The 26,214-nt window shown below is 46.3% G+C and overlaps 1 protein-coding gene and 1 non-coding gene across 9 annotated transcripts in view; both read right to left on the bottom strand.

Moving 5' to 3' along the window:
* The window catches only part of HSPA4 (heat shock protein family A (Hsp70) member 4), a 46,589-nt gene extending 20,676 nt beyond the window's left edge, over positions 1-25,913 (bottom strand). For 5 of the 8 annotated variants that reach the window (XR_011389726.1, XM_051844196.2, XM_051844198.2 and 2 more), the window contains exons 1-7: positions 25,464-25,913; positions 14,390-14,447; positions 11,058-11,198; positions 9,855-9,977; positions 7,929-8,028; positions 6,864-6,997; positions 3,070-3,314 (exon numbers count right to left, since the gene is read on the bottom strand). Coding sequence is in view for 7 of the 8 variants with exons in the window: in XM_051844196.2 (XP_051700156.1) it covers positions 3,070-3,314; positions 6,864-6,997; positions 7,929-8,028; positions 9,855-9,977; positions 11,058-11,198; positions 14,390-14,447; positions 25,464-25,570 (908 nt within the window). In the remaining variant the exon portion in view is untranslated. Of the gene's footprint in view, positions 1-3,069; positions 3,315-6,863; positions 6,998-7,928; positions 8,029-9,854; positions 9,978-11,057; positions 11,199-11,278; positions 11,427-14,389; positions 14,448-25,463 lie in introns of all 8 variants that reach the window. The other 3 variants (XM_070076094.1, XM_070076095.1, XM_051844200.2) reach the window with 3 other exon arrangements.
* On the bottom strand, positions 5,130-5,250 carry LOC127490874 (small nucleolar RNA SNORA26). Its single transcript, XR_007919264.1, has one exon. It is a non-coding gene; the product is annotated as a small nucleolar RNA SNORA26 (small nucleolar RNA).
* Positions 25,914-26,214: the final 301 nt, after the last annotated feature.

Genomic DNA, 26,214 nt, shown 5'->3' with positions numbered 1-26,214 from the left:
GCCATCATCTGCTCCCTTCCCAAGCCCATTAGCAGGGAGCTGAGATCAGAAACCAAACAGCTGGGACTCAAATCAGCACTGCAATGCCAGCATTGCAATCAGTGGCTTACCCCACTGTGCCACAGCGCCCAGCCTGGTCAAGTTTTTCAATCTCTTTAAAGCCCATCGAATACACACACAGAGCAACTAAGAAAGCAAAACCAAAGCACATCAACAAAACAAAACAAAACAAAACAAAACAAAAACTAGGTAACAAAGTATCCCCATAAACCCTAAAACAAATGAGTAGACAAGCCACCAATAGCTTTAATTCCTGCTTCAAATGAGCTGTGCCAAAGGAAATAGAAAGAAACAATCAGACATCAAAAAGACCTGAAAACTTCAGAATAACTGAAATTTAAGTCAAGCTGAACACAGGAACTACAATGAGAGGAGTTTGCACAGTCCAGAACCAGAGTCCAAAAGGCCTTCATGGCACGGCACGGCAGCACAATGAGTAAAGCTGTCGTCTGCAGCGCTGGCATCCCAGTTGGTGCTTCCAACCCAGGTCCCTGCATATAATGCCCTGGGAAAGCAGCTGAAGATGGCCCAAGTGCCTGGGCCCCTGCACCTCCACGGGAGACCCAGCTAAAGCTCCTGGCTTTGGCCTGGCCTAGCCCTGGCCGTTGTGGAGTGGCCCAGCGAATGGAAGATCTGCCTCTGCCTCTCCCTCTCTCTAACTCCGCCTTTCAAATAATTCCAAACAGGGCACAATCCAAGTTTCCCTCAAGGGAAAAAGGATTATGTTGAAAAAACTACTGGTAAGAAATTCCAAACTGAGCTAGACAGCAACAATAAAGAAAGGAGGCTATGAGGCGGCAAAAACAGACCTCAGAGAGCAATGCAACCTCACTGTGAACAGGGCCCTGTGCTGCCTAAAGATGTTCCAGTCAACAACAGACCACAAGCAGGGCACCTGACAGCCTAGGTGGGTAGTTGGCTCCAATTCTTGGGTCTGTGTAAGAACACAACTACAACTCTCCCAACACGTCTTAGAAGGCTGCAAGAGCATACTTCACAGAAACAAAAGAAGGTGTTCTGGAACAGTGAAGTGTAAGAAAAATTCTTAAATCACAATTTCCATCTAAAGATTCATTGAGGGGACCAGCACTATGGCCTGGTGGGTGAGCCGCTGTCTGCGACGCTGGCATTCCAGACTGGCACCAGCCGGAGTCCCTCCCGCTCCATTTATGATCCAGCTCCTGCTGGGAAAGCAGTGCAAGATCCCCAAGTGCTTGGACTGCTGCACCCACGAGGGAGACCTGGAAGAAACCTCTGGTTCCTTGCTTTGGCCCGTCCCAGCTCTGGCCGCTGCCATCTGGGGAGAGAACCAGCAGATGAAGATCTGTCTCTCTAATTCTGACTTATAAATCTTTAAAAAGAAAAAAGATTCATGGAGTATGTATTGCACTTAAGAATAAGTAAAAGGACAGGCCAACCCATAAGACAGTAAGTGCACTGACAGCAGTCTAGGTTCTGAGGGAAATGGAGAGTGCCTGCTAGCAGGTACCGGGCTATATTTTGGGTGATAAGAACACATTATTAGAATTACATAGTGGTTTTTTACCTTGAAAATATATTAAAAATCACAGAAATGTATGTACACCTTAACATGGTTTGCTTTGGGAATAAAAAATGACAAAGGAAATGAACAAAAATTCAGAACTAGAAAAAACGGAGAATTAGAAATAAAAGAACAAACATCAGAAATGAAAATTAAACACAAAGTATGCAATAGTTTGTTACCATGATAATGTCAGGAGAGGTAAGAAAAAAATGACAAATGCAGCAGACAACTTTAAGAAAAATCCAGTAACAAAGTAAAAGAATTACCAAAGAAAACCAAAGCACAGAAACAAATACTAAACCAACTAAGTTCAAGAAAACTTCATTAATTCAAGAAGTTATTTAGATTTTAAAAATCATTAAACTATAATAGGCACACTATATAAACTGAGAAAAATCGAATCAAAATAACAAGTATCAAACTACTGTAATATTATTGAATTTTCACAAAAAAATAAAAAGTATGCCAAAGACACCTGAACAGGAAGTCAAAGGAACAAACAATGCACAACCGGATCTGCACTGACACACCTGCTAGCAGCATTACAGAGGGCACAACAGCCTGGCTCACTGAAGGTGCTCAAAAAACATGAACCACGCATTTCTATCCAGCAACTTAAAAGTCACTTTCAAGTACACACATAGCAAACAAGCTGTTAGCAACACACAGGAAGTGAAGGAACACAGGCCACCAGCACTGTTCCTTAGGAATCCAACGATCAGAATGGTGAAGACAGAAAACCATAAAGCCAATGGTAACCCACTGGGATCACAAACAAAAAACTGAACAATAACTGTCACTCTGCTGGTGGGGTGCTAAGATGGTGCAATCACTGAGAAAAACAGACGTTGCTCCACAAGTTAACCTGTCGTCACTGGCCAGCAACTACCCTACTACATAAGTGCCCTGACAGAACTGAAAACAGACACTCCAAATACTCATTAGTTCACAAATGCACCTGTGAGAAGCAGAAGATGGCCCAAGCATGGGCCTCTGCAACCAGTGTGGGAGACCTGGATGAAACTCTTGGCTCCTGGCTTTAGCCTGGCCTAGCCCTGACCAGTGCAGTCATGTGAGGAGTAAACCAGCAGATGGAAGAGCCTTCTAACTCTGATTATCAAAATAAACATATATATGTGTGTATACACACACACACACATAAAGCACTTCACTCTTATTTTATAAAAACTGACAACATATATAATACATGCATATGTATGAAGAACTAGCAATCTGCTGGAATATTCAATTAATCAGAACAAAAACTAGTCTACATTCTAGAATAACCAAACTCAAGCTTTTAAAAAAAAAAAAAAAAAAAAGTAGGATCCTGGACAGTCTCTAACATATTTACCCTTAGAACTGAAATTATCACATAACAATGATTTCAACAAAAAACTAATTAAGGTAATGTGGAGAAAAAAACACAATTCAGCTTAACAGCAAAATACTGATATGGTTACCTATTCATTATTCCAGATACATCAACATCATTCATAAAACATTCAATGTTCAAAGGGAGGTCTGAAGCATTTGCACTCATCAATTTCTTGAGTTTCTCACACTCCTGGGAGAGTCGTAACAATGCACGGATTTTGGACTTTATGTCTAGCTTGTATTTCTTTCCAAATTCTTCACAGAAGTGATTTACCAACACCTCATCAAATTTTCTGCCTCCCAGTGTTGTGTCAAATGCAGTGGCCAGGACCTTTAGAAAAAAGCATAATTAATCCAACAATTAATTACTCAATTACTCAATTTTAAAACTTACGATGATTCGTATCTAACTGGCAAGTTGTTTAGAAAGTGAGGAAGGAGTACTTCAAGATTGAAATAGGTAGGGCTGGAGTTGTGACATGGTAGATCAAGCCTCTGTCTACAGTGCTGGCATCCCATATGGGTGCCAGTTCATGTCCTGCCTGCTCCTTTTCCAAGCCAGCTCTCTGTTTATGGCCTGAGAAAGCAGTGGACGATGGCCCCAGGGCTTGTGCCCCTGAAACCATATAGCAGACCCGGAAGGAGCTCCTGGCTCCTGATCACCCCAGCTCTGCCATTGTGGCCACTGGGGAGTGAACCAGTAGATGGGAGATCTCTCTCTGTCTCTGTTTCTCTCTAACTCTGCCTCTGAAGTAAATAAATAATCTTAAAAAAAAAAAAAAAAATGTCCGGCGCCGTGGCTCACTAGGCTAATCCTCCACCTGCAGCGCCGGCACACCGGGTTCTAGTCCCGGTCGGGGCACCGGATTCTGGCCCAGTTGCCCCTCTTCCAGGCCAGCTTTCTGCTGTGGCCCGGGAGTGCAGTGGAGGATGGCCCAAGTCCTTGGGCCCTGCACCCGCATGGGAGACCAGGAGGAAGCACCTGGTTCCTGGCTTCGGATAGGCACAGCATGCCGGCCATAGCAGCCATTTGGGGGGTGACCCAACAGAAGGAAGATCTTTCTCTCTAACTCTGCCTGTAAAAAAAAAAAAAAAAAAAAAAAAAAAACCACACCTGAAACAGGAAATCTCATTTTAATTCTTGTTACAATTATACTGTGAAGAAGACACTGTAACCCTCAACTCAGAGATAATACCACAACCTACACAAATGAGACAGCCAACATGTCACAAAGTTACTAATGGTATATGTGGAATTCAAAATCAAATCTTCATTCCAAAATCCACACCAATGTCACTTCCAAAAGCAACTGCATGCCAAAGACCAACATATCTTGGGTATACTTCTCATCTTGTTACCATACAAAATCTTTAAATGCCCAAAGTCTAGCTCAATGCAGTATACTACCTGAAAGATGGTAAATCCCTTAACATGCAAATCTAATTAATTTAGATTACCTATTTTCCAAATATCTAGCAGAATGGAACAAGATCTAATTGGATTAAACAGAATACTGGCTAAACAAGTGACGATACCCTAAAGAAGGAATAAAGCCAGTAATTACAATTTCTTTGAAGAATGCAAAGTGTCATGGGGAAATTTTCTTGACATGTTAGCTGGAAAAAGAAGGGGGGAAAAAATAGGACACAGAACCAAGTGTGATTCCAATTTGTTTTATTAAAAATTAGAAAACATGGGGGCCGGCACTGTGGCGTAGCAGGTAAAGCCGCCACCTGCAATACCAGCATCCCATATGGGCGCTGGTTCGAGTCCCGGCTACTCCACTTCTGATCCAGCTCTTTGCTATGGCCTGGGAAAGCAGTACAAGACAGCTCCTGCGGCCACACAGGAGACCTGGAAGAAGCTCCTGGCTCCTGGCTTTGGACTGGAACAGCTCCAGCCACTGTGGCTAATTGGGGAGTGAACCAGCAGATGAAAGACCCCTCTCTCTCTGCCTCTCCTTCTTCCTCTGTGTAAATCTTTCAAATAAAATAAATAAATCTTAAAAAAAAAAAAAAAAACTAGAAAAAAGAAAATATATACAAAAATACAAAATGTTTAAAGAGTGTCAAGATTATAAATGCTTTATTCACACGAGTGTTTTCAAAGCAGGTGTACAATAACACTCATTCTTTTCTTTTTTGCATTTGTGACTCCAGACAGGATCCAAAGAAGAAACGACCATCTCTTCTCTGGGTTTTATGGAGACTTACTTTCCCCTTCTGTGTTAGCCTCTCAGAGCACTCTGTCAGCTCTGAAAGGGCACAGGAAAGGGTGTAACAGCACTCTAACACAAAGCAGACTAAATTCTCCCATATGGGAGCTGGTTCGTATCCTGACTGCTCTACTTCCAATCCAGCACCCTGCTAATGGCCTGGGAAAGCAGTGGAAGATGGCCCAAGTGCTTGGGCCCTTGAACCCACATGGGAGACCAGAAGATGCTCCTGGGTTCAGATCGGCCCAGCACTGGCAGCTGCAGCTATTTGGGGAATGAACCAGGGGATGTAACACTTCTGTCTCTCCTTCTAACTATGCATCTAAAGAAAATGAATAAATCTTAAAAAAAAAAAAAAAAGAAAGAAAGAAAGAAAGAAAAGAAAAGAAAAGAAAAGAAAAGAAAAGAAAAGAAAAGAAAAGAAAAGAAAAGAAAAGAAAAGAAAAAGGAAAGAAAGAATTCTATTCATAATTAAAGTATAAACTCTGAAAATTTACAACCGGCCCATGATTATAGCTGTAAAAATCACAAACCTATTTCCTAATCATCTAAAAGTTTTGCTTTCTTTTAAAAAGAAAAAATAAGGGGCCAACATTCTGGTGAAGCAGGTTAAGCCGCCTGCTGCAATGCTGGCATCCCATATGGGCACTGGTTTGCGCCCCAGCTGCTCCACTTCTAATCCAGCCCCTAGCTAATGTTTAGGAAATCACTGGAGGATGGCACCCCTGTCGTCCACATGGGAAACCCAGAAGCAGCTCCATGGTGCTGGATTAGGCTGGCACAGCTCTGGCATTGAGTCCATTTGGGGAGTAAAACAGCACACTGAAGATCTTTCCTTCTGTCTAACTCTGCCTTTCAAATAAACAAACAATAAATCTTTAAAAAAAATAAACCCTAGAAATTACACAAAGTAGGATAAAAACTAGAACCAAGTACATTTTCAAAGAAATAGAATCAGAACAAATCTAATCTCAAAATGCCCTCCAAAACGATCCGCATGTATTTGGTGATAAATTCCCAATCTTGGGGCAGGGCAACCCAATTTAGACCTTGGCACCAAGAACCTGGATATACAACTCAAGTAATTAAACCAAACATGAGTTAAAATCATCCAGAGTGGGAGGGAGAACTGGAGGACCGAGCACCAGCCAGCAAACTCAACTGTGATCACCCTCTGGCCCCTGCTTGCCTTCTACACTGCCTACACCCCAGAACTTCGAGATTTTAGAACGCAGTCTCGTTTCTCTTGCATCCAAGTTCCAGCCCCTCTAGCCTTCTTCCAGGACACTCAAATTTAAATTTCAAATTCTCCCTCTAACCCCACCCCACCGCCCCGTGTGAAAACACTTAAGAGACTACATGTTTAAACACTCCTCACTAATAAGCCTCCAAGTTAAGCATTATTTTCCCCATCAGATTAAAACTAAGACTCAGGAATCTCAGCATTTTCTTTTAAGGTCTGTGCACTTTGCTTCACAGCCTACCAACATTTAATGAATTATTCTAGGCCAACAAGCTCAATCCCCACCCCTACAATATCAACTCCCCGGGTTAAATGGCTACAAAATTCTTCAACCAAATTAAGCTTTCTCTCAAACACCTGTCACTATACTTTTAATACAGTTAAGAGTCTTTGGGGAAAAAACAAAACAAACCATACTTACTTTCAGTTTTGCTCTATTAAATGCACACACAGAAACTTGATAAGCAGAATGTCCCATATCTACAAAAACTACATTTCTTGGTTTCTCTTCTAAGGCAGGAAGATCTTGTTTATAGATTCCATATGCCAGAGCAACTACACAAGAGGAAAAAAAATTCAATGTAATAGTATCACCTAAGTAATAAACAAAATTCAGGAAGTATAAAATATTCTATATATAGTGAACAATACTACATCATGGGTTCTGTTTTAGACAGAATCCAAGTCTTTATAAGCCTTGTACAATTTATTCAAGACTGACTAACTTCGAAGAGTTAAAAGCTGAGATTTACTTCGGCTTTTATGAGGAACCAATTTCCCCATTTTCCAAGCACTTCTTCCTGGGTTTTTTCTCCCCTTGCACATCAACATTCGCGCACAACCTGCCCTAGGATGCTGCTTTACACCCCATTCCTCCGCCAGTCAGTCAGAAGGCCCACTTGTAAACCAAAGCACCGTCCCACATGCGGCGCATTCCTTTCCAAACAAGCATGTGATTAATGAGCAACGTCTGTGCCATGACGGTCTAGAAGAAGTTCAGTCAGATTAATTCCTCATATATGACATAATATCCAAAAAACCACGACACGCAAGTGGTAAGCAAGGATGGTAGGATTCCAAGTAAAATAAAAAGGAAGAAGCCCTAGAGATTTTGCAACCTCAAGATTAAACAAGTCAGGCCTGTGCTGTGGCGTAGCAGGCTAAGCTCCTGCCCATGACAGTGGCGTCCCATATGGGCACCAATTTGTGTCCAGGCTGCTGCTCTTGAGATCCAGTTCTCTGCTTATGGCCTGGGAAAGCAGCAGAAGATGGTCTAAGTGCTTGGGCCCCTAAACCTGCATGGGAGACCTGGAAGAAACTCCTGGCTCCCAAATGGCTCACTTCATTTGTTGAGTGAACCAGCAAATGGAAGACCCCTCTCTCTCTAACTCCCTATCTCTATCTCTCAAACAAATAAATAAAATCTTAAAAAAAAAAAAAAAAAAGGATTAAACAAGTCAGAAAAGTAATCAACAGTCCCCCTCACCTGCTGTGGTTTCATTCATTAATCGCAGACAATTGAGACCAGCAATCTGTGTTGCATCCATCACTGATCGACGTTCTGCATCAGTATAGAAACAAGGAACCTACAAAAAAATTGTCCAAGTTTATTTTTATGAAATCCTCCTTTTAGTTGATAAAAATCCAGGTACACTTTCAAATATCTCTGAATGAAAGCAGTATTTGCTAACAGTAGAGAAGAATTAGACTACTGAGTTAGCAGCATTTGGGCGAGTGCACAGCCACACATCACGTCACACATGGACATCAGACACCATGTAACAGGCAGTAGCAACCACACAGAACAGTACACACCAAGGCAGAGAATGCTACCTTCACAAGGGCCAACCTGCAATGTCGGCCCTCGCCTGTCACCTGCAAGTTCTCTAAACAGTTCTTGACAGTTCTCCAAACTGACAGGCAGATTTCCCCATATGTTCAAGTGTGGCTTGCTATGCCCAACGTTGTCCTTCCGTGAGTCTGAGATCTTGGTACCACACTGGGTACATGACGGACCTCCCAATAAAAACCTGACTTTCAGGCTCAGGATGGAGGACACATCTCGTATTGTTATAACGTGTCTTTGAAGCTTGTGCCTGGTTTCCTCAGAGGCCATTTTCTGTTTTTTATCCTCCCACTGTAAGAAATTCTAATGCAAGTACACCTATATGATAAGTCCTCGGAGTGTTCCTAGCCAATCTCCAAAGCTCAATGTGGTCTCAAGACCCTCCAAACATGACCTAACTCATCATCATTTAATTAGATGCCAAAACTGGAAAAGCCATTCAGGCATTCTTCTATTCTCATGTTAGCTTTACTTCAACACCGAGTGTAATTCAGAAGTAAAATGAAGGGTATCAGATAAGGAAATAGGGAGGAGCCTAGGGGACAGATGGAGAGCTGAGAAAAGGTAGAAAGCATCTAACAAACACGACGCCTCCCGCATGGGAGACCCACACAGAGCTCCTGGCCATGGCCGGGCCCAGCCCTGCCTGCTGCAGCTATCCAGGGAGTCAATCAGTGCATGGAAGATCTTTCTCTCTCTCTCTCTCTCTCTCCTTCCTTCCTTCCTTCCTTCCTTCCTTCCTTCCTTCCTTCCTTCCCTCCCTCCCTCCCTCCCTCTCATTCTTTCTTTGTAACTCTTTCAAATAAGCAAATCTTTAAACGAAGAAAAAAAAAAAAAGAAACATGGTGCCTGCTACTGAACCACTGAGGACTCAAGGTCATGGAATCTGAGATCTTTCCATAGCCACATTAGGAGGAGAAAGGCCACAGACCTCAGTATCAGGTAACAAAGAGGGCATTTGGTGGCAAAGCCAACACAGCCACCCTAAGACTCCACCACACCCCAAGCACACAGCTACAAGCGGCCAGGCCGCAAGCTGGTAGGTGTCTTCAAAGAGTCCATGTAAAGTGAGTACTGTAAAAAAAAAAAAAAAAAAAAAAAAACCTATGCATGAAACTTCAAAACTTTCTGCACCAAAACAAACACTTTTTAATTCCAGTTTTTCCACAAACTGCTTGAAATACTCTTGTAAGCAAGAATATGTGAAAGCCAAGATAAAGTCTAATGCTACCCTGACTTTAGTACTGGACACAGCAAACAGAGACAAAGCCATTTATACTTGGATACATTTAACTCATTCAACTAATGCTTGGCTACCCTGTGCCACACCAAGAAACCAAGAGCAAGCAGGCTTTGAGGCGGGCCTTGAAGAACAGACAAGATTTAAGTGGCAGAATAATGGAGGAGGCCTGAGTAAGTGAGGAGGCAGAAACAATATTTAAGAAAATGAAGGCTTGTGTGTTAAGTTCTTAACCATTTAACAGGACAAAAAGTAATTCTACTGGCACGCAACAGGAAGTCCCCTTCTCTTTCCCCACTATCAGTACCGTGTGAGATGAAACGCACCGAAACAACACAGTCAACAACAGGCTTCTTAAGAACACTTTCTGCTGTCTCCTTTAGTTTAGACAAAAGCATGGCTGTCACTTGCTCAGTGGTAAAATGTCGCTCTTCTTCCATATATGTCACCTGCGAGAAAACAAGAAAAGGATCTAGATTTACCGTATTTCTTCTTTTCCTAGTTCTGGAAGCCTACAACGAGAGCACCGCACATCAACAATGCAACATTATTTTAACATGGAGCTGAAGAAAGCTAGTTTTAGAAGCAATAACTTGAAGGCCACTTTCAGCTTTTTGACTTTTTTTTTTTTTTTTTTTTTTGGACAGGCAGAGTGGACAGAGAGAAAGGTCTTTCTTTGCCGCTGGTTCACCTCCCAATGGCCGCTGCAGCCAGCACACTGCGCCAATCCGAAGCCAGGAGCCAGGTGCTTCTCCTGGCCGCCCATGCCGGGTGCAGGGCCCAAGGACTTGGGCCATCCTCCACTGCACTCCCGGGCCACAGCAGAGAGCTGGACAGGAAGAGGAGCGACCAGGACAGAATCCAGCGCCCTGACCGGGACTAGAACCTGGTGTGCCGGCGCCGCAGGCGGAGGATCAGCCTACTGAGCCGCAGCGCCGGCCTTTACGTGCTTTCCACACACAGTATTTCAAGATGTAGGACCACAATGTAAAATAACAAAACCTGGGGTAGCTGTTTGGCCTAAGATGGCGGTGAAGACACGCACAGCCTATACTGGGAGTGCCGGAGTTTGATTCCTGACTCCAGCTTCTTGATAACACAGACCGTGGGAAGCAACAGTCTCTCGTGACAGGGTTCCTTGCACCAATGTGAGACACTCCCAATACACAGTTAGGCTGCCCCCTGCAGTACCGCCATCCCATCTGGGCACCGGTTTGTGTCCCAGCTGCTCCACTTCCAATCCAGCTCCCTGCTAATAATGTGCCTGGGAAAGCAATGGCAGTATTAACTTCAAGCCATCATTCCCAAAGCCCTCAACTCATACCAACAGCCTCAACAATGACTAGCAAATAAAAATCTAAATCACTTTTTAAAATGTCAAATGGTATGTACCAGTGAAAGCATTTCCTAAGAATTTGGAAGGCTTTTCATTATAACTTGACATCAGAAAAGTACTAATAAAATTATGAGCACACTCAACAAGTAAAAATACATTTTAATCCTAAGTTATATTATCAAGAGAACCTTACCTTTATGCCCGTTAAGCCAGTGGGCAACTGCACGATATCATAAGCAAGGTTAGATTTTTCTGCCTCCACAAATGGATCAGAGAAAGCGCGGCCATGGAATCTTTTAAATCCTTGGACTGTGTTTTTTGCATTGGAGATTACCTAAGGGAAAGCAAATCAAAGAATGGAAACACTATTAGTTTTCTTCTTCAATAGCCTCAGATTAAATGGCATCATCTTACCTTTACAAAGCTGCCTTCTTGGTTTCGGTTGTCATCAGACACTAAGCCTTTCTGAACACTGTCCACCAGCACGCAAAATGAGGGCTGAGCATGGGGCCCCACAGCAGTGCTGCGGCCAGGGCCAGTTCTTCCCACTTCTTCATGAACTCTGGACATAAACAGTGAGAGAAGCACTTTCTGTTCTTGGACTTCTAACAAGCATTCACATAAAATTCATGTAACATCACCAAGATGTTACAGCTGACCTGAACCCGGGGACCTGCTCTCCCCACAGTGAAACACGAAGCAGATGAGCAAACCGAGAAGGCAATTTTCAGCAGAGGAGTTTTATGGAAAAGAAGAGAGGAATTCAAGCAGCAGATGGAAAGCTCCTGGGAAAGAGCCGGGAGGGGCTTCTTCAGCAGGAAAAGGCTGGTTCCTGGTCTACAAGGAAAACTCAGGGCAAGTACTTCACTGTGTTTCTAGAGAAATTACATCAACACTGACCTCCAAGAAAAAGCTTTTGAAAATTGCTCAAACTTTCCAGGAACCAATTTGTCAATGCATATCAATTTCACCAAGGACAAAAGACCAGACTAAGTACACAAAGACAAATGCAAAGAGCATTATTTATCATTATAGCAGAAGACTGAAAACAGCCTGGACAGTTAATGACAAGGGAACACTGAAGTAAATTATGAGATACCCAAACAAGGAAAAAACCAAGCAACTGAAAAACATTTTTAGAAAATAAGAACTGTGTAATATGGTATGATCTCACATTGTTACAGGAAATAATTTCTGGATAATTGTTGAACAAGTGACCCACAATTTCTAATTCCTCTAGGATGAACTAGTCTAACATTTTGTTGGGGGAGGGATGAAGGTTCTGGCAAAGATATTAAAAAATATTCCAAACGAACTTCTCCTTAAGATTTACAGGACTAGCCGGCGCCGCGGCTCACTAGGCTAATCCTCCGCCTTGCGGCGCCGGCACACCAGGTTCTAGTCCCGGTCAGGGCACCAGATTCCGTCCCGGTTGCCCCTCTTCCAGGCCAGCCCTCTGCTGTGGCCAGGGAGTGCAGTGGAGGATGGCCCAAGTGCTTGGGCCCTGCACCCCATGGGAGACCAGGAGAAGCACCTGGCTCCTGCCATAGGATCAGCGCTGTGTGCCGGCCGCGGCGGCCATTGGAGGGTGAACCAACGGCAAAGGAAGACCTTTCTCTCTGTCTCTCTCTCACTGTCCACTCTGCCTGTTAAAAAAAAAAAAAAAAAAAAAAGATTTACAGGACCTTCCTGCCACGGCAGAGGTGTAACAGACCGTCACAAGAGAAATCAGAGCTTCTCTGTTTCAGCTGTGCCCAAAGGCAGACACCTCAGTTCTCTTATAAAACAAAGGCTCCAAATGAGGCGCTGCTTGAGCAAGATGCCAAAAAGAAACTGTATCACAGAAACTATGTCAACCCAGAACTCAGGAGGCAGTTCAGTACAATAACTGCTCTCAGTAAGAAAGCAAGTTCAGAAACAGAGAACCCACTAGAGTTTTAAAAGACATTTCAAATTGAACTGTATTTGCTATCTATCGCTTCCTAAAATATCTTAGACATACATGGGGCCGGCGCAGTGACAAAGCTGGTACAGCCACGGCCTGCAGAGCTGCCATGCCATATGGGCACTGGTTCAAGACCCAGCTGCTCCACTTCCAATCCAGCTCCCTGTTAATGCACCTGGGAAAGCAGCGGAAGACGGTACAAGTCCTTGGGCTCCTGCACCTACGAGGCAGACCAGGAAGAAGCTCCTGGCTCCCTGGCTTCAATTCAGCTGAGCTCCAGCTTTTGAGGCCATCTGGGGAGTGAACCAGCGGATGGAAGCTCTCTCTCTGCAACTCTACCTTTCAAATAAATAAATCTTTAAAAAAAAAAAAAAAATCTTAAGGCTGGCGCCGTGGCTCACTTGGCTAATCCTCTACCTGCGGCGCTGGCACCCCGGGTTCTAGTCCCGGTTGGTCCCAGTTGCTCCTCATCCAGTCCAACTCTCTGCCGTGGCCCGGGAGGGCAGCGGAGGATGGCCCAAGTGCTTGGGTCCCTGCACCCGCATGGGAGACCAGGAGGAAGTACCTGGCTCCTGGCTTCGGATCGGCACAGCGCCGGCCATAGCGGCCATTAGGGGAGTGAACTAACAGAAGGAAGACCTTTCTCTCTGTCTCTCACTGTCTATAACTCTCTGTCTCTCGAACTCTGTCAAAAAAAAAAAAATCTTAGACATTTTTAAAGACTATAAATAACCAATTTAATTTAAAAAAAAATCAATCAAGCATCATTTTTTTAGGTTCATAAATTGTAAGTTTTGCTCAGTTCATAACGCGAAACCTACTCACTCTGTACAGTGCTCCAGAACGGACCACAAATAGCCCAACACCCACCTCTCTCATTCTACAGATAGCTCAAACGTTCTGAGAAAGGACTGTTAAGGTTCTGCTGTTCTGGTTATTCAAAAACACAACAGTATTTCAAAAAGTCCATTGAAAATAGAAACAAAAGATTAAGTTTACTCTAATACTAACATTTTTAAAATTCAGACCTAATTTTTACATAATATACATTTTCCATTAATTTTTGAGCATGCTTCATATAGGATTTCAACAATTCTTTACACCAAAATGAACTTCTCTTTTAATTTCATTTTTAATACCAACTTTCTGAAGCACCCTCGCATGTCAGGTTCCTGGTTTACAAAACTACCAGCAAGTCCTTTAGTGTGTTTCTAGAGGGATGCTTTTCTTCTTCAGAAACTTAGATCAACACTGACCTTAAAAACCAGTAAGACAAAAGGCCCAACAAGACAGATTTCAAAGAGCACTTCAAGTATCAAAAAACAAGCAAGCTTTGCTTCAACAAGATTAGGGCCAAATACATCCTAGCAGTCTGCATTAAACAATGTGCAAGGCTACTGCTATTTTATAAAGCTAACTGCTTCTCACTCAAGTACTCGAAAACAGGGATCAGGTCTGTGTGGGGTTGTACACACAGGATCTAGCTCTGTTAAGCACACAATGGACACTCAACCAGTTGCTGAACAGAAGGCTGCACACACCAGAGCAGACAGACATTTTAGGAGAAAACAAAACTCTACCTGGCTTTTAGCTGCTGCTCCAATTGAACGATTCTTAGGACCAAAAGAAATGCAAGCCCTAGAAGATAAAACAAACATTTAAGAATCAAACTGTATTGCAATATCACACAAAACCATAGCCGGCAAGATGCCTGAAGTCAGAGACTCAGCAGTACATGCTGGTGTACGACGTGGGCCCTGCCGCTGTAACGCTCCCGGAACGGTCTGCCTCGCTGCAAGTGAAGCCGCAGCGGACAGCAGGACCGCCCGTGTGAGATGTGGACGAGGGGGGACACCAGCGCCCCCACCACGTTCTAACTCTCCAGGTCATGTGTTCAAATCCCAATAAAAATCACGTCCACTCACACCAATACCATGTAAACGTTTTTCTTGTTTTTAAGACTGCTCATTACATCACCAAGAATACAGTCCACAAACCCTGAAAAACAACTGCATGGAAGAATTTTTCTAGAATGAGCTTCCAAGGACTTGGAATTTCTGACAGGGAACTTCACTCCCACTTCTACACATTCTTCTAAATCATCAGTTCTCACGCCACGTGCTGGTTTTGTCCACCAGAAGGGCGCGACACTCCCTTTCGTCTTGAAAGGTCAGCTCTACTGGAGCGGATGCTTTTCTTGTCATGGCCCCTCAGCTTCCCTCCACGCTCTTCATTCCAGGCCCTCCAGAATCTCGCCCTGTGTTCTTTTACTCTTAGCGCGTCACGTCCCTTTCTAGCATCTGCTCTCTCTCAACCTAGAATAACATCAAACTTATCCACATCACCCAAAAACTGCTGAAAGAAAAGACTCTTCCCAGAGTCTACTGCCCTACAGCTGCAAGCCTTCTCTCCCGCACACTTTAATAATGGCTACACCAACTGCTTCTATGAATTGTGCCATTGAACCCTCAGAAGCATCGTGTCTGAACACTTTACAAGAGATCAAAGTCCAAAGGCATTAATAGGTACACTTACCCAAGGTCCTGCAATCTGGAAGTGATGGCGTGAGGACTCTAGATCATGTCTCTATGTGCTCCACTCCAGTTCTGACCCTCTCAGCCCCTCTGAACTCAGTTCTTACAATTCTGCTGAGTAAGAAGGGTTCTAGGGCCAGCACTGTGCTCTAACAAGTAAAGCCACCGCCTGTGATGCCAGTATCCCATATGGGTGCCAGCTGAGTCCCAGCTGTTCTACTTTTTTTTTTTTTTTTTTTTTTTTTTTGACAGGCAGAGTGGACAGTGAGAGAGAGAGAGAGACAGAGAGAAAGGTCTTCCTTTGCCGTTGGTTCACCCTCCAATGGCTGCCGCGGCCGGTGCACTGTGGCCGGCGCACCGCGCTGATCCGAAGCCAGGAGCCAGGTGCTTCTCCTGGTCTTCCATGGGGTGCAGGGCCCAAGCACTTGGGCCATCCTCCACTGCACTCCCGGGCCACAGCAGAGAGCTGGCCTGGAAGAGGGGCAACCAGGACAGAATCCGGAGCCCCGACCGGGACTAGAACCCGGTGTGCCGGCACCGCCGGCCACCAGCTATACTTCTGATCCAGCTCCCAGCCAATGAGCCTGGGAAAACAGCAGAAGATGGCCCAAGTGCTTCAGTTGCTGCACCCACGTGAAATATGGAAGAAGCTCCTTGGTTCAGACCAGACCAGCCCCTGCTGCTGCAGCCATCTGAAGACTGAATCAGCAGATCGAAGACCTCTCTCTCTCTCTCCTTTCTCTGTAACTCTGTCTTTCAAATACAAAAATAAGTCTAAAAAAAGAATTTTTTTTAAAAGGGTAAGGATTCTGCCTTGGTCCAAATCTTAGCTACAGAAACACTAGATAATCTTTATCAACTTAATAGCTTTCTCCAAATTGGGAGAAGGCTAGAACTCTCTGGACCTTAGCCACCCTTTCTAGCAACTGACTAAGAGTTCCTGTGAACCAATTTTCCCAAACAGCAGTAGCAAAAATGCTCTGAACTAACTGATGGGAAGAACATGACACAGCCTGAGACTTCATTAGGCTTTCTCTGCATCCTAAGTTCTTTGGGTCTACCAATTGCAAGAGAACAGGAGGGACAAGTATTGTAGCACAGGTTAACCAATGCCTGGGATACCCACATCTGGGAGGCAGCAGGTTGGGTTCCTGCCGTCCACGTGGGAGATTACAGAAGGAGTTCCTGACTCCTGCTGCAGGCAGTGAGGGAGGAAGTCAGCTGCTGGAAAATCTCTCCCTAGCTGCGATTTTAAAATAAACTTACAAAACAAAACAAAACAAATGGGCACAGGTGTCAACTTCTTCCTTTACACAAATATGCTACCAATCACTAAAATAAATAAAACCTCCTGCTATCACTTCTAAGTCTCTCTTATCACAGTCCATACCACCCTTCAGGAAAGTGCCCATTCCATTCACTCCTTCCACTCCAAAGTTCTACCTAATAACTGGCACACCGCTATCTTTCCACAAATCCATCAGATCGGAATCTCTAAGGTGCATCCCAACGTCAACCCCTACACAACTGAATCACAAAGTTATCTATCTTCCATTATCTCCTGTAGCCTTGCTTTAATCTGCATCTCCTCAAAACAACCACCAGCTCTCAGAATAAACAACACTAATGTTGCCCGCCTGTAAACTCCACTGGGCGGCTAATTTCTTACCCTATCTCTGTAACTCTCAAGTTGTCTTGCTTTAATTACTTTCCACACAACACCCAACAAATTAAAGGCTCAGACTCCTGGACACAGAACCTCAGGCCTCTCGCAGCCCAACTCAACCCCGTTTTCGAGCTGCACCTCACCCATCAGCATCACAGTCCCCAGTGTCCGCTTCGCCATGCCACGCTCTGTCACCTGGAACGCCTGGGTCTTCTCTCAGTCTCCAGGAACATCACCTCTTCCGGCTTTAAAGCCTTCCCAATGCACTCCCTGAAACTAATCACTTCTTCCTCTTTACGCTTACTAACTGAGGCTTTATTTCTACTGAGCCCCGACAACAAACTGAACTATGACTGCTAACATCTCTGTTCCCTCTTCTAAAATTTTTTTTAAGATTTATTTTATTTGAAAAAACACAGTTACAGAGAGAGGTAGAGCCAGAGAGAGAGAGAAAGGTCTTGCATCTGCTGGTTCACTCCCCAGATGGCTGCAACTGCCGAAGCTGAGCCAATCCAAAGCTAGAAGCCAGAAGCTTTTTCCAGGTCCCCCCATGTGGGCACAGGGGCCCAAGGACTTGGGCCATCTTCTACTGCTTTCCTAGGCCATAGCAGAGAGCTGGATAGGAAGTAGAAGAGCCGGGGCTCAAACCAGCGTCTATATGGGATGCCGGCACTGCAGGCCAGGGTTTTAACCCGCTGCACCACAGCGTAACCACCCTAAGATAGTTTTTTACAAATCATACACGACAATCTATGTTTGGGGACTAACAGTCAATGGAAAGGTTAGAAGAGAAAGGTCAGGAAGGATGAGTCTTTAGTAGTGACTAAAACACCACTTGGCACACCAGCATTCTGGATCAGAGTGCTCTGGTTCCAGTCGGAGTCAAATTTCAGACAACCATCTTCCTGCTCATGCGCACCTTGGGAGGCTGCAGCTAACTGAGGCCCATGGCATCCATGTAGCAAGTTGTATTTTGTTCTTGGCTCCCCGCATAAGCCTGCCTCGGCTCTGGCTATGTGGACATTTGTGGAGAGAATCAGTGAATAGGAAACCTCTTTCTCTATTTCTACCTCTCTCTCCCTTTCCAAGAAAAAAAAAAAAAATGAAATCAACACACACAAATGTACATGTGCATACCAGATCTGAACATAAAATGCATTAATTAATAAAACCTGAAGTCTTAGGTTATAGATATGTGCTATCCAAGAAAGTAGCCATTAGCCACATGTGGCTATTTCTTCAAACTTTAACAGAATTTAAAACTCAATGCTTCAGTCTCACTAATCCCATTTAAACCACAAAAGACCCAAAAGTGGCTTCTGGCTACTGTTTTGGACAATGAAGCTATATTCTGTTATTAGAGAATGTTTTAATGGACAGAACATTAATTTCTAATGTGCTCTAGACAATATTCTCCTCGAAGTCAGTTAATATGTTTGCCTTCTTTTAAAAGCTACATCTGCATTCCAAATAGCAATGCAAAGTGGCACATCGATTCATAGTCAAAAAGAATGCTTGGCTCAGTTCAAATTATTTATCCTCTTTTTTGTTGTTGGTCTAGGTATACACTGCAAATAGTTCCCAACTTGTTACAAAGCAATGAAAATTCACTATTAGAACTTCCAATTTTTGCTACACAACAACAATTAAAGTTCAACTGAGGATGGGACCAGCGATGTGGCACAGCGAGTTAAATCCCCAGCCTGCAGCACCAGTATCCAACAGGGGTGCCAGTTCACGTCCCAGTTGCTCCACTTCTGGTCCAGCTCCATGCTAGGTCCAGCTCCTTGCTAATGCACCTGAGAAAGCAGCAGAGGATAGCTCAAGTCCTTGGGCCCCTGCACCCATGTGGGAGACCAGGAAGAAGCTCCTGGCTCCTGGCTTCGGATCAGCTCAGCTCCAGCCGTTGCAGCCATTTGGGAGTGATCCAGCCAATGGAAGGCCTCTCCTTCGCCCTCTGCCTCTACAAATCTGCCTTTCAAATAAATAAAACAAAATCTTTAATTTAAAAAAAAAGTATTCATAGGCCGGCGCCGCGGCTCACTGGGCTAATCCTCCGCCTAGCGGCGCTGGCACACCGGGTTCTAGTCCCGGTCGGGGCGCCGGATTCTGTCCCGGTTGCCCCTCTTCCAGGCCAGCTCTCTGCTGTGGCCAGGGAGTACAGTGGAGGATGGCCCAGGTGCTTGGGCCCTGCACCCCATGGGAGACCAGGAAAAGCACCTGGCTCCTGGCTCCTGCCATCGGATCAGCGCGGTGCGCCGGCCGCAGCGCGCCGGCCGCAGCGGCCATTGGAGGGTGAACCAACGGCAAAGGAAGACCTTTCTCTCTGTCTCTCTCTCTCACTGTCCACTCTGCCTGTCAAAAAAAAAAAGTATTCATATTCAAAAAAAGAAAAAGACTAATGGCAGAGACAAGCACATCATAAGTAATAAAAATTAGGTGTCATTATAGCTGCAATGCAGCCACGGTCTATATTTTATACAAAATACACCAACTAGTTCGCTACAAAAGCTGTTTCATTTTGTTTTAAAGATTTATTTATTTGAAAGGCAGAGTTACAGAGAGAGGCAGAGAAAGATCTTCTATCCACTGGTTCTGCCCCCAAATGGCCAAACAGCTGGGTCTGAACTCCATTTAGGTCCCCAATATGGGCTGTAGGGGCAAAAGTACTAAAGCCACCTCCTGCTACTTTCCCAGGCACAGTAGCAGGGAGCTGGATCAGAGGCAGCCAGGACTTGAACAGGTACATTCTTGGATGCCAGTGCTGCCAGCACTGACCCCCAGAAGCTGTTTTACCTTCTCAAACTGTCCACTGAAAGCCAATCATCTTTAAAATTATTTAATGATGCAGTTTTTTTTAATTCTGCTTCCATTCATAAAAGTCAACCAGAAAGCACTATGTGATAATTTTGCTTAACTGGATCAAAACGTAAAACACAAACTGAACAGTTTCAGAAACTAAGAAACTTAGTATTTAGTTGAGAAGGAAAGCCAAAAAGATAAAAATGACTATCAGGTCCAGCTCTAGAACTTAGTTTACTGCTTTCTGGTACAAGATCATCACAGAGAATTAGAGACAAGTATGAGCATGAAAAAAGATAAAGATGATTAATTCCACAGTGTCCCTGCTGCCATAGATGGTCACTGAGAGCACACAGGTAAATACACCTGTGCCATCCTAATAAATGTTACTGAACCCTGGAAAAACACAAGTGAAATGCCCCACTCAGGTTTCGCTTCTCCTCAATAAATCTCTGCAAAATCTTCCTTCTGGGGCTGAATTATTCCCTCAGGACCCCAACATGAAAATTTCAAAGAAACAAGGAGCTTGCAAATAGCTGAACACAAGGAGGTCTGTGGAGGTTGGTGATCTCAGAGCAGGCATGGAAGCTCCAATCCTGTCCCCCATTCCAGACACAACAAGGATAAAAGAAAAAACAAGCAACGCTGTGGTCGCTGGTTCTGAACTACAGAGCTCCGCTGGATACAATGCGTGTGATCAGACAGTGATCGGAGAAGGTGGCGGTGGCCCTGTGTGGGGTCCTCTTCTTCCCATCCTTGAAGCTTTGAACCTCTCCTCCCAATCCCTTTTCTCTGAGCTTCACGATCAGCAGTGAGGTCATCCACCATTTGTATACGGGTTTGTAGAGAACAAGCAGAGTTCACAGGCCTTAGAGTGGAAACACTCGGCGCTTCCCTCTTGGGCCTACATGAAACCAAGAACTAGACTTGAGACTGTTTCCTTACAACGATCAGCCCGTGTGACCTAACACAGGAAAAACAGTACTCTGCAGATACAAAGTCATGCTACTAAGGAAGCAATTACAGGTGCCGGTGTTGTGGCGAGGCAGGTTAAGCCACCTGTGACACTGGCATTCCACTTGGGCGCCGGTTCATGTCCTGTCCGCTCCACTTCCGATCCTGCTCCCTGATAATAGCCTGGAAAAAGCAGGGGAAGACATCCCAACTACCTGGACTCCTGCCACACAGGTGGGAAACACAAAGTTCCTGGCTTCAGCCTGGCCCTGTGCCATGCTGCTGTAGCCATCTGGGGAGTGAACCAGTGGACAAAAGTTCTCTCTGTCTCTCCCTCACTCCAACTCTGCCTTCCAGACAAATAAATAAACCTTTAACAACAAAAAGTGAGCAATTAAGATTTAAATCAACGGGAACACTGAGAGGCCAGCTTTGGGCAAGTGCTAGAGCCTTCTGCAGTGTCCTCAGCCCAGCTGCACATGGGGGAAGATAATACAGGAACAAGTTTTCAGGGACCTGAGTCAACATGAGATGGTGTCCTAGTGGCAAAGCAGCTGTGCTGAAGCTAGAGCGCTTTGTTGTAGTGAATTACTTTGTGCTCCTTCCCCAGTGCACGCACACCTTTCACACCTTAGATGTCCGTAGCACACCCACCTGATCTCAGAATCAAAAAAAAGAGGCAGGGCTCACGCTGTGCACAGCAGGCTGAGCAGTGGGCTGCAGTGCCAGCATCCGTATGGGCATCAGCTCGAGTTCCTGCTGTTCCACTTCCGATCCAACTCCCTGCTAACGCACCTGGGAGAGCAGTGGAAGATGGCCCACTGCGGTCAAAGGCCAGCCCTAGGCCCCTGCACCCAGGCTGGAGACCTGGATGAAGCTCCTGGCTCCCGCCTGGCCCAGCCCTGGCCATTCAGCCATTTGGAAAGGTTGACATCAAAAGGAGCAAAACTTAGTTTTATCTTAGTACTTTAGTGTTGTTGAGGCACACAACTATTTGTTATATAAGAACATAATGAAATAAAGTTCCTAGAGAATACACCCATCAGTTTGGACATAAGGTATTTTAATTCTTAAATGATTCAAAGACACTGCTTTCATAATCTCTACATTAGACTTAGCAGTCTGAAGCTTAGTTAACAAATCAACTTTTCTTGGCCGGGGCCACAGCTCAACAGGCTAATCCTCCGCCTGCGGCACCCGCACCCCGGGTTCTAGTCCCAGTCGGGGCGCCAGATTCTGTCCCGGTTGCCCCTCTTCCAGGCCAGCTCTCTGCTGTGGCCCGGGAGTGCAGTGGAGGATGGCCCAAGTACTTGGGCCCTGCACCCCATGGAAGACCAGGAGAAGCACCTGGCTCCTGGCTTCGGATCAGCGCGGTGCGCCAGCCGCAGCGTACCAGCCACGGCGGCCATTGGAAGGTGACCCAACGGCAAAGGAAGACCTTTCTCTCTGTCTCTCTCTCTCACTGTCCACTCTGCCTGTTATAAAAAAAAAAAAAAAAAAAAAAACAACAACAACAACAACTTTTCTTTGCATCCAAAAGATCCAAGTCATCCTGCTGTTTCACCGTGAGCTATACAATGTGTTACAGAGGAATACTTTTGCTCAACAACTAAGGGACCACAGGTTAATGGACCAATTGACTAGCAACTGTACACACTTTTCAGCTTTTACTCAAGAGTAGTTATTAATAGACCATTTCACAGCTTCGAATTCCTAATATGTGAGTATTGTTTTATTTCATGTCCATAAAAATGATAATATAAACAATTCACCCACAGGTTCCTAAGGAACTCACTTCTAGCCTATAAATTGTTCATACAAAGTATGGCCCAATCAACTCTGGTTATGCTTGGCAGTCCAGTAACATTTTTTCTCCAAAGAAGCTTTAAGGTTATAACTTTCCTATTGAAATAACTCAACTAAAAAGAAGAGGCAGTTCCCATCTTATTCTAAAGGCCAGAATCAAAAAAAGTGTCAGCACAAACACTCATCATTTAAAACCCACCGAATTTACCTCCCAAGCCACTGGTGTTTCTGCCAAGCCCCTACACAGTGGAGAACTCCCACAGGAAACCAACAAGGCCATAGTCTCCCCCAGCATCCTCCTCCCCCTCGTGCATCTCAGAATACCCACCCTGCTGGTACGGTCTAATCACACTTGAAACACCTAAGTGCCGCCACGCCCTCCTGTACTACACACTACTCTGTAACAGGATTGACAGGGCCCTGCCACCTAGTGTGCCCTGCCAAACTCCTCAGATTTATCTCACACCACTCTCTCCAGCAGCTCAAGAGCAGCCTGGTCCTCTCGACCCGGCAAGTGTGGCCTTCCCCCTTGAGCCTACAGCAGCTCTCCCTCAAAGCCACCAGGATCTCCCCAGGCACTGAATTCCTACACAGTCCCCAGAAGCCAACGGCCCTTCTCCACACAGTCCCTCTCCATCCCAAGCCCAATTTAAACCAGGTCTCCTTGTGAGATTCTCACAGTATTCTGTACTTTTCCACCTTGCCCTTCCCCAGGAATTGTACACTTCTGTTTCGCGTCTGGCTTTTCCCGCCACAGACCCTTCAATACTTAACATGGACGGCTGCTAGATCCCAGGCAAACAAAAGGTGCTTAAATGAGGCCAAAATTCAGTGGGAAGACAAACACCTCTTCTGGGTTACGACTCTACTGGCTCCTCAAAAACTGGATGCAGACTGCCGCAGTCCCAGTCCAAAATGAGGCAATTCCACCACAGGCAACCCTCCCGGACCTGCATCTCAGCTCCACCTCCTGTGTGTGAGCCTAGAGACATTCTTCAGGACTAGCACACCAGCAACCTCTCCACTCTCAACTTTCACTGAGCTCAAGATTCCAGTAAAGAAAGTTAATCAGTAATTCAGAAATTACTTGGGCATCTGACATTCCTGTAATTGAGAATATACAAGAAAAAACAGGGCAAATGTAGAAAATTACTTTAAAACCTGACAGTATTTCCTGCAATCGCATGCTCTACCTTGTCACCTATCACTTATTCTTTGAAGCAAAATTAATTGCAGTGGAAATTATATTCTTTGATTTGTAACAAGCCTTTCAGTTTCAAATGGAATTCATGGTAAAACTGTTGTAGCTGTTTGTCTAAAATAAAAAAAAAAAAAGAGAGAGAGAGAGAGAGAGCTTGATAACTACCAAAAAGACAAAACAGGAACGATTTGATTTCTTCCCAAGATTTGGGATGTTTTTTCTGAGTCCCCTTTGGAGATAAATTCAAAACTAGGCAAGACGGGACTAAGCAGCTTCACGCGTAACTCAGGCCTCTAGGTTTTTAATTCCTTGAGACTTTTTTTTTTGTTTACAGAAAAAGAACATCTAGAATCCAGACAAGACGGCATCAAACAGGCCATTAACGCTAAAATGATTAAAAACCACCGGCAAGCTTGGGAAATACAAGTCTGGAAATAAAAAATAGAATACCCCATTGTTAAAAACTGTGAACAATGAAGAAAGAGGTCTGACTGGTAGGGGTGGGAGTGGATAAAAATGTCCTCAAACGGGACAGCTCCGTGTGTTCTGACTCCACTGAAAACCATCGAATCGCACTCTTCCAACGGGTTAACCGCAGGACAAGTGACTGGGATCTCAATAAAGTTATTAAGCAAAGTGTAAAGTGGACAGACATCAAACTACAGTTGGCGGCTGCAGGGCGGGTTTTCAGGGGAAGCACCCGGTGAATCTAAAATGGGAGGGCTACGAACTTTCCCAGCGAAAGGGAAACCTGAGCCTTCGGAGTAGTGAAGATAAAGCGAGGACACAGTCCAACCTAGTGAGACAAAAAAAAAAAAAAATCAAGGTAAAAATGCACCGAGACCTGGTGAGCACTACAGCGCCTTTGTAAGACCTGGTCCGAGAGGAAGCCGACGGATGCGCGGGTGTCCGTGTGCATTCTCTGCAACCAGCGCAAGCCCTGCATGAGTCACCATTTTTCAGGGCTGTGTCTACACTGGCCCCGTAACTTGGGTTCTAGGAGCCAAAGCGAGCCCCTGAGTCACTGCTTAGCCACCGGCAAGCACGCATGGCCGCGAAGAGCGGGGAGCTGCGCACACAATGACTGCACACCCTGCCGCATCCTGCAACAAAACCCCACGCAGAGAGCCCCTTCCCCACACGTACCCGCGCTGCGGCGACCCTCGGACCCGGGTCCCTCCGCAGCCCGGACCCCCGCCGCTCCGACTCCCTCCTCCGGGCGCCGCCCCGCCCCCACTCACGTGGGCCTTGCGGCCGGCGAGCGCCCGAACCCCTTCAACTTTACTTCCATTAAGCGCCTGCTGTGTGCAAAGCTCCGAGCTCCGGGCTGGCCTCAAAAAACGTACCGACTCTCTGAGACCAGCCTGTGCCCGCTTAAAAAAATCAGGGAGGGGGGACCCCATCCCACGTCCCAGGCCGGCCTCCCCTCCCAGTGCCCACCGCGCCCCACGCTGTCCAGCCCCGCTCAAAGCCTTCGTCCGGCCCGCGGGCCGCGGGGAAAGGCCTCGCGATCAGCGCACACCCACGCGCATGGCGGCGGCGGCCACGCGTGAGCGGGGTCCCTCACGCACCGGACCCTCGGAACGCGGGCGACCCCGCGGCCGGCGCTTCCCAAGCCGCGAGGGTCGCAAACGGCAGCGGGCGCTCCCTCGCCGGCCCCCGCGCACGCGGCCGGCCCGGCCCACACTTACGGCGTGCAGCGGTCGCTGTACTCGTTAGCGATCGTCTCGATGCCGCCGGCGCGGGCCACAGCGACGTAGCAGCTCTGGAAGCCCAGGTCTATGCCCACCACCGACATGGCGCCGGCTACTGCTCGGACTCGGGCCCGGGTCCGGCCGCCGACACAGGACACGGACCCCGGCGGGGCTGGCGCGCGGAGGGCGGGCCGCGAGGGCCAGGAGACCGGGGCTGCGGGAGGGCGCGAGTACCCACGCGAGCGCCTCGGTCCTTGCAAAGCGGACCGCAGCCAAGGGTGCTGCTCAGGCCGGCTCCGGCTCAGCGGCCGCAGAAGGGGCACCGGTAGCGGGGGCGGAGAAGATCTCGAAGGATCTCGTTGCGACGGGAGCAGGGCTGCAGCGCGAGAGCTGCGAGGGGGACAGAATGTTCTCGCGAGATCCCGGCTCAGACGCTTTTCCTCCCGAGGGCCCGCCCCCAGCTGCGTAAGCGCAGGACGTCACATCCTGGCAGGCGCGCCTGGGGCGGGCCGGAGCCGCGGAGAGCCGGCTGGGCCGCGGAGGTGGAGGGGTGAGCCTGCGCACAGCGCTTGCCGCAGCGACGCTGCGCCGCGCCGGAGAGCTGCGGGCCGCCTCCCCCTCCGGAGGAGGCCATTGAGCCGGCTCGAGGCGGAGGACGAAGGAAGCGCTGTCGGCCTACTTCCGCTGTTTATCTCAAAGGGACTTCCGGTGGTGGCATCACCCGCACGCCACCTGTTGGGCCCCAAAA

This window comes from Oryctolagus cuniculus, chromosome 6 (assembly GCF_964237555.1).
Source record: "Oryctolagus cuniculus chromosome 6, mOryCun1.1, whole genome shotgun sequence".
Taxonomy (NCBI): Eukaryota; Metazoa; Chordata; class Mammalia; order Lagomorpha; family Leporidae; genus Oryctolagus; species Oryctolagus cuniculus.
Note: the sequence above shows the minus strand (reverse complement) of the source record. Positions and strands in the feature narration are given on the sequence as shown.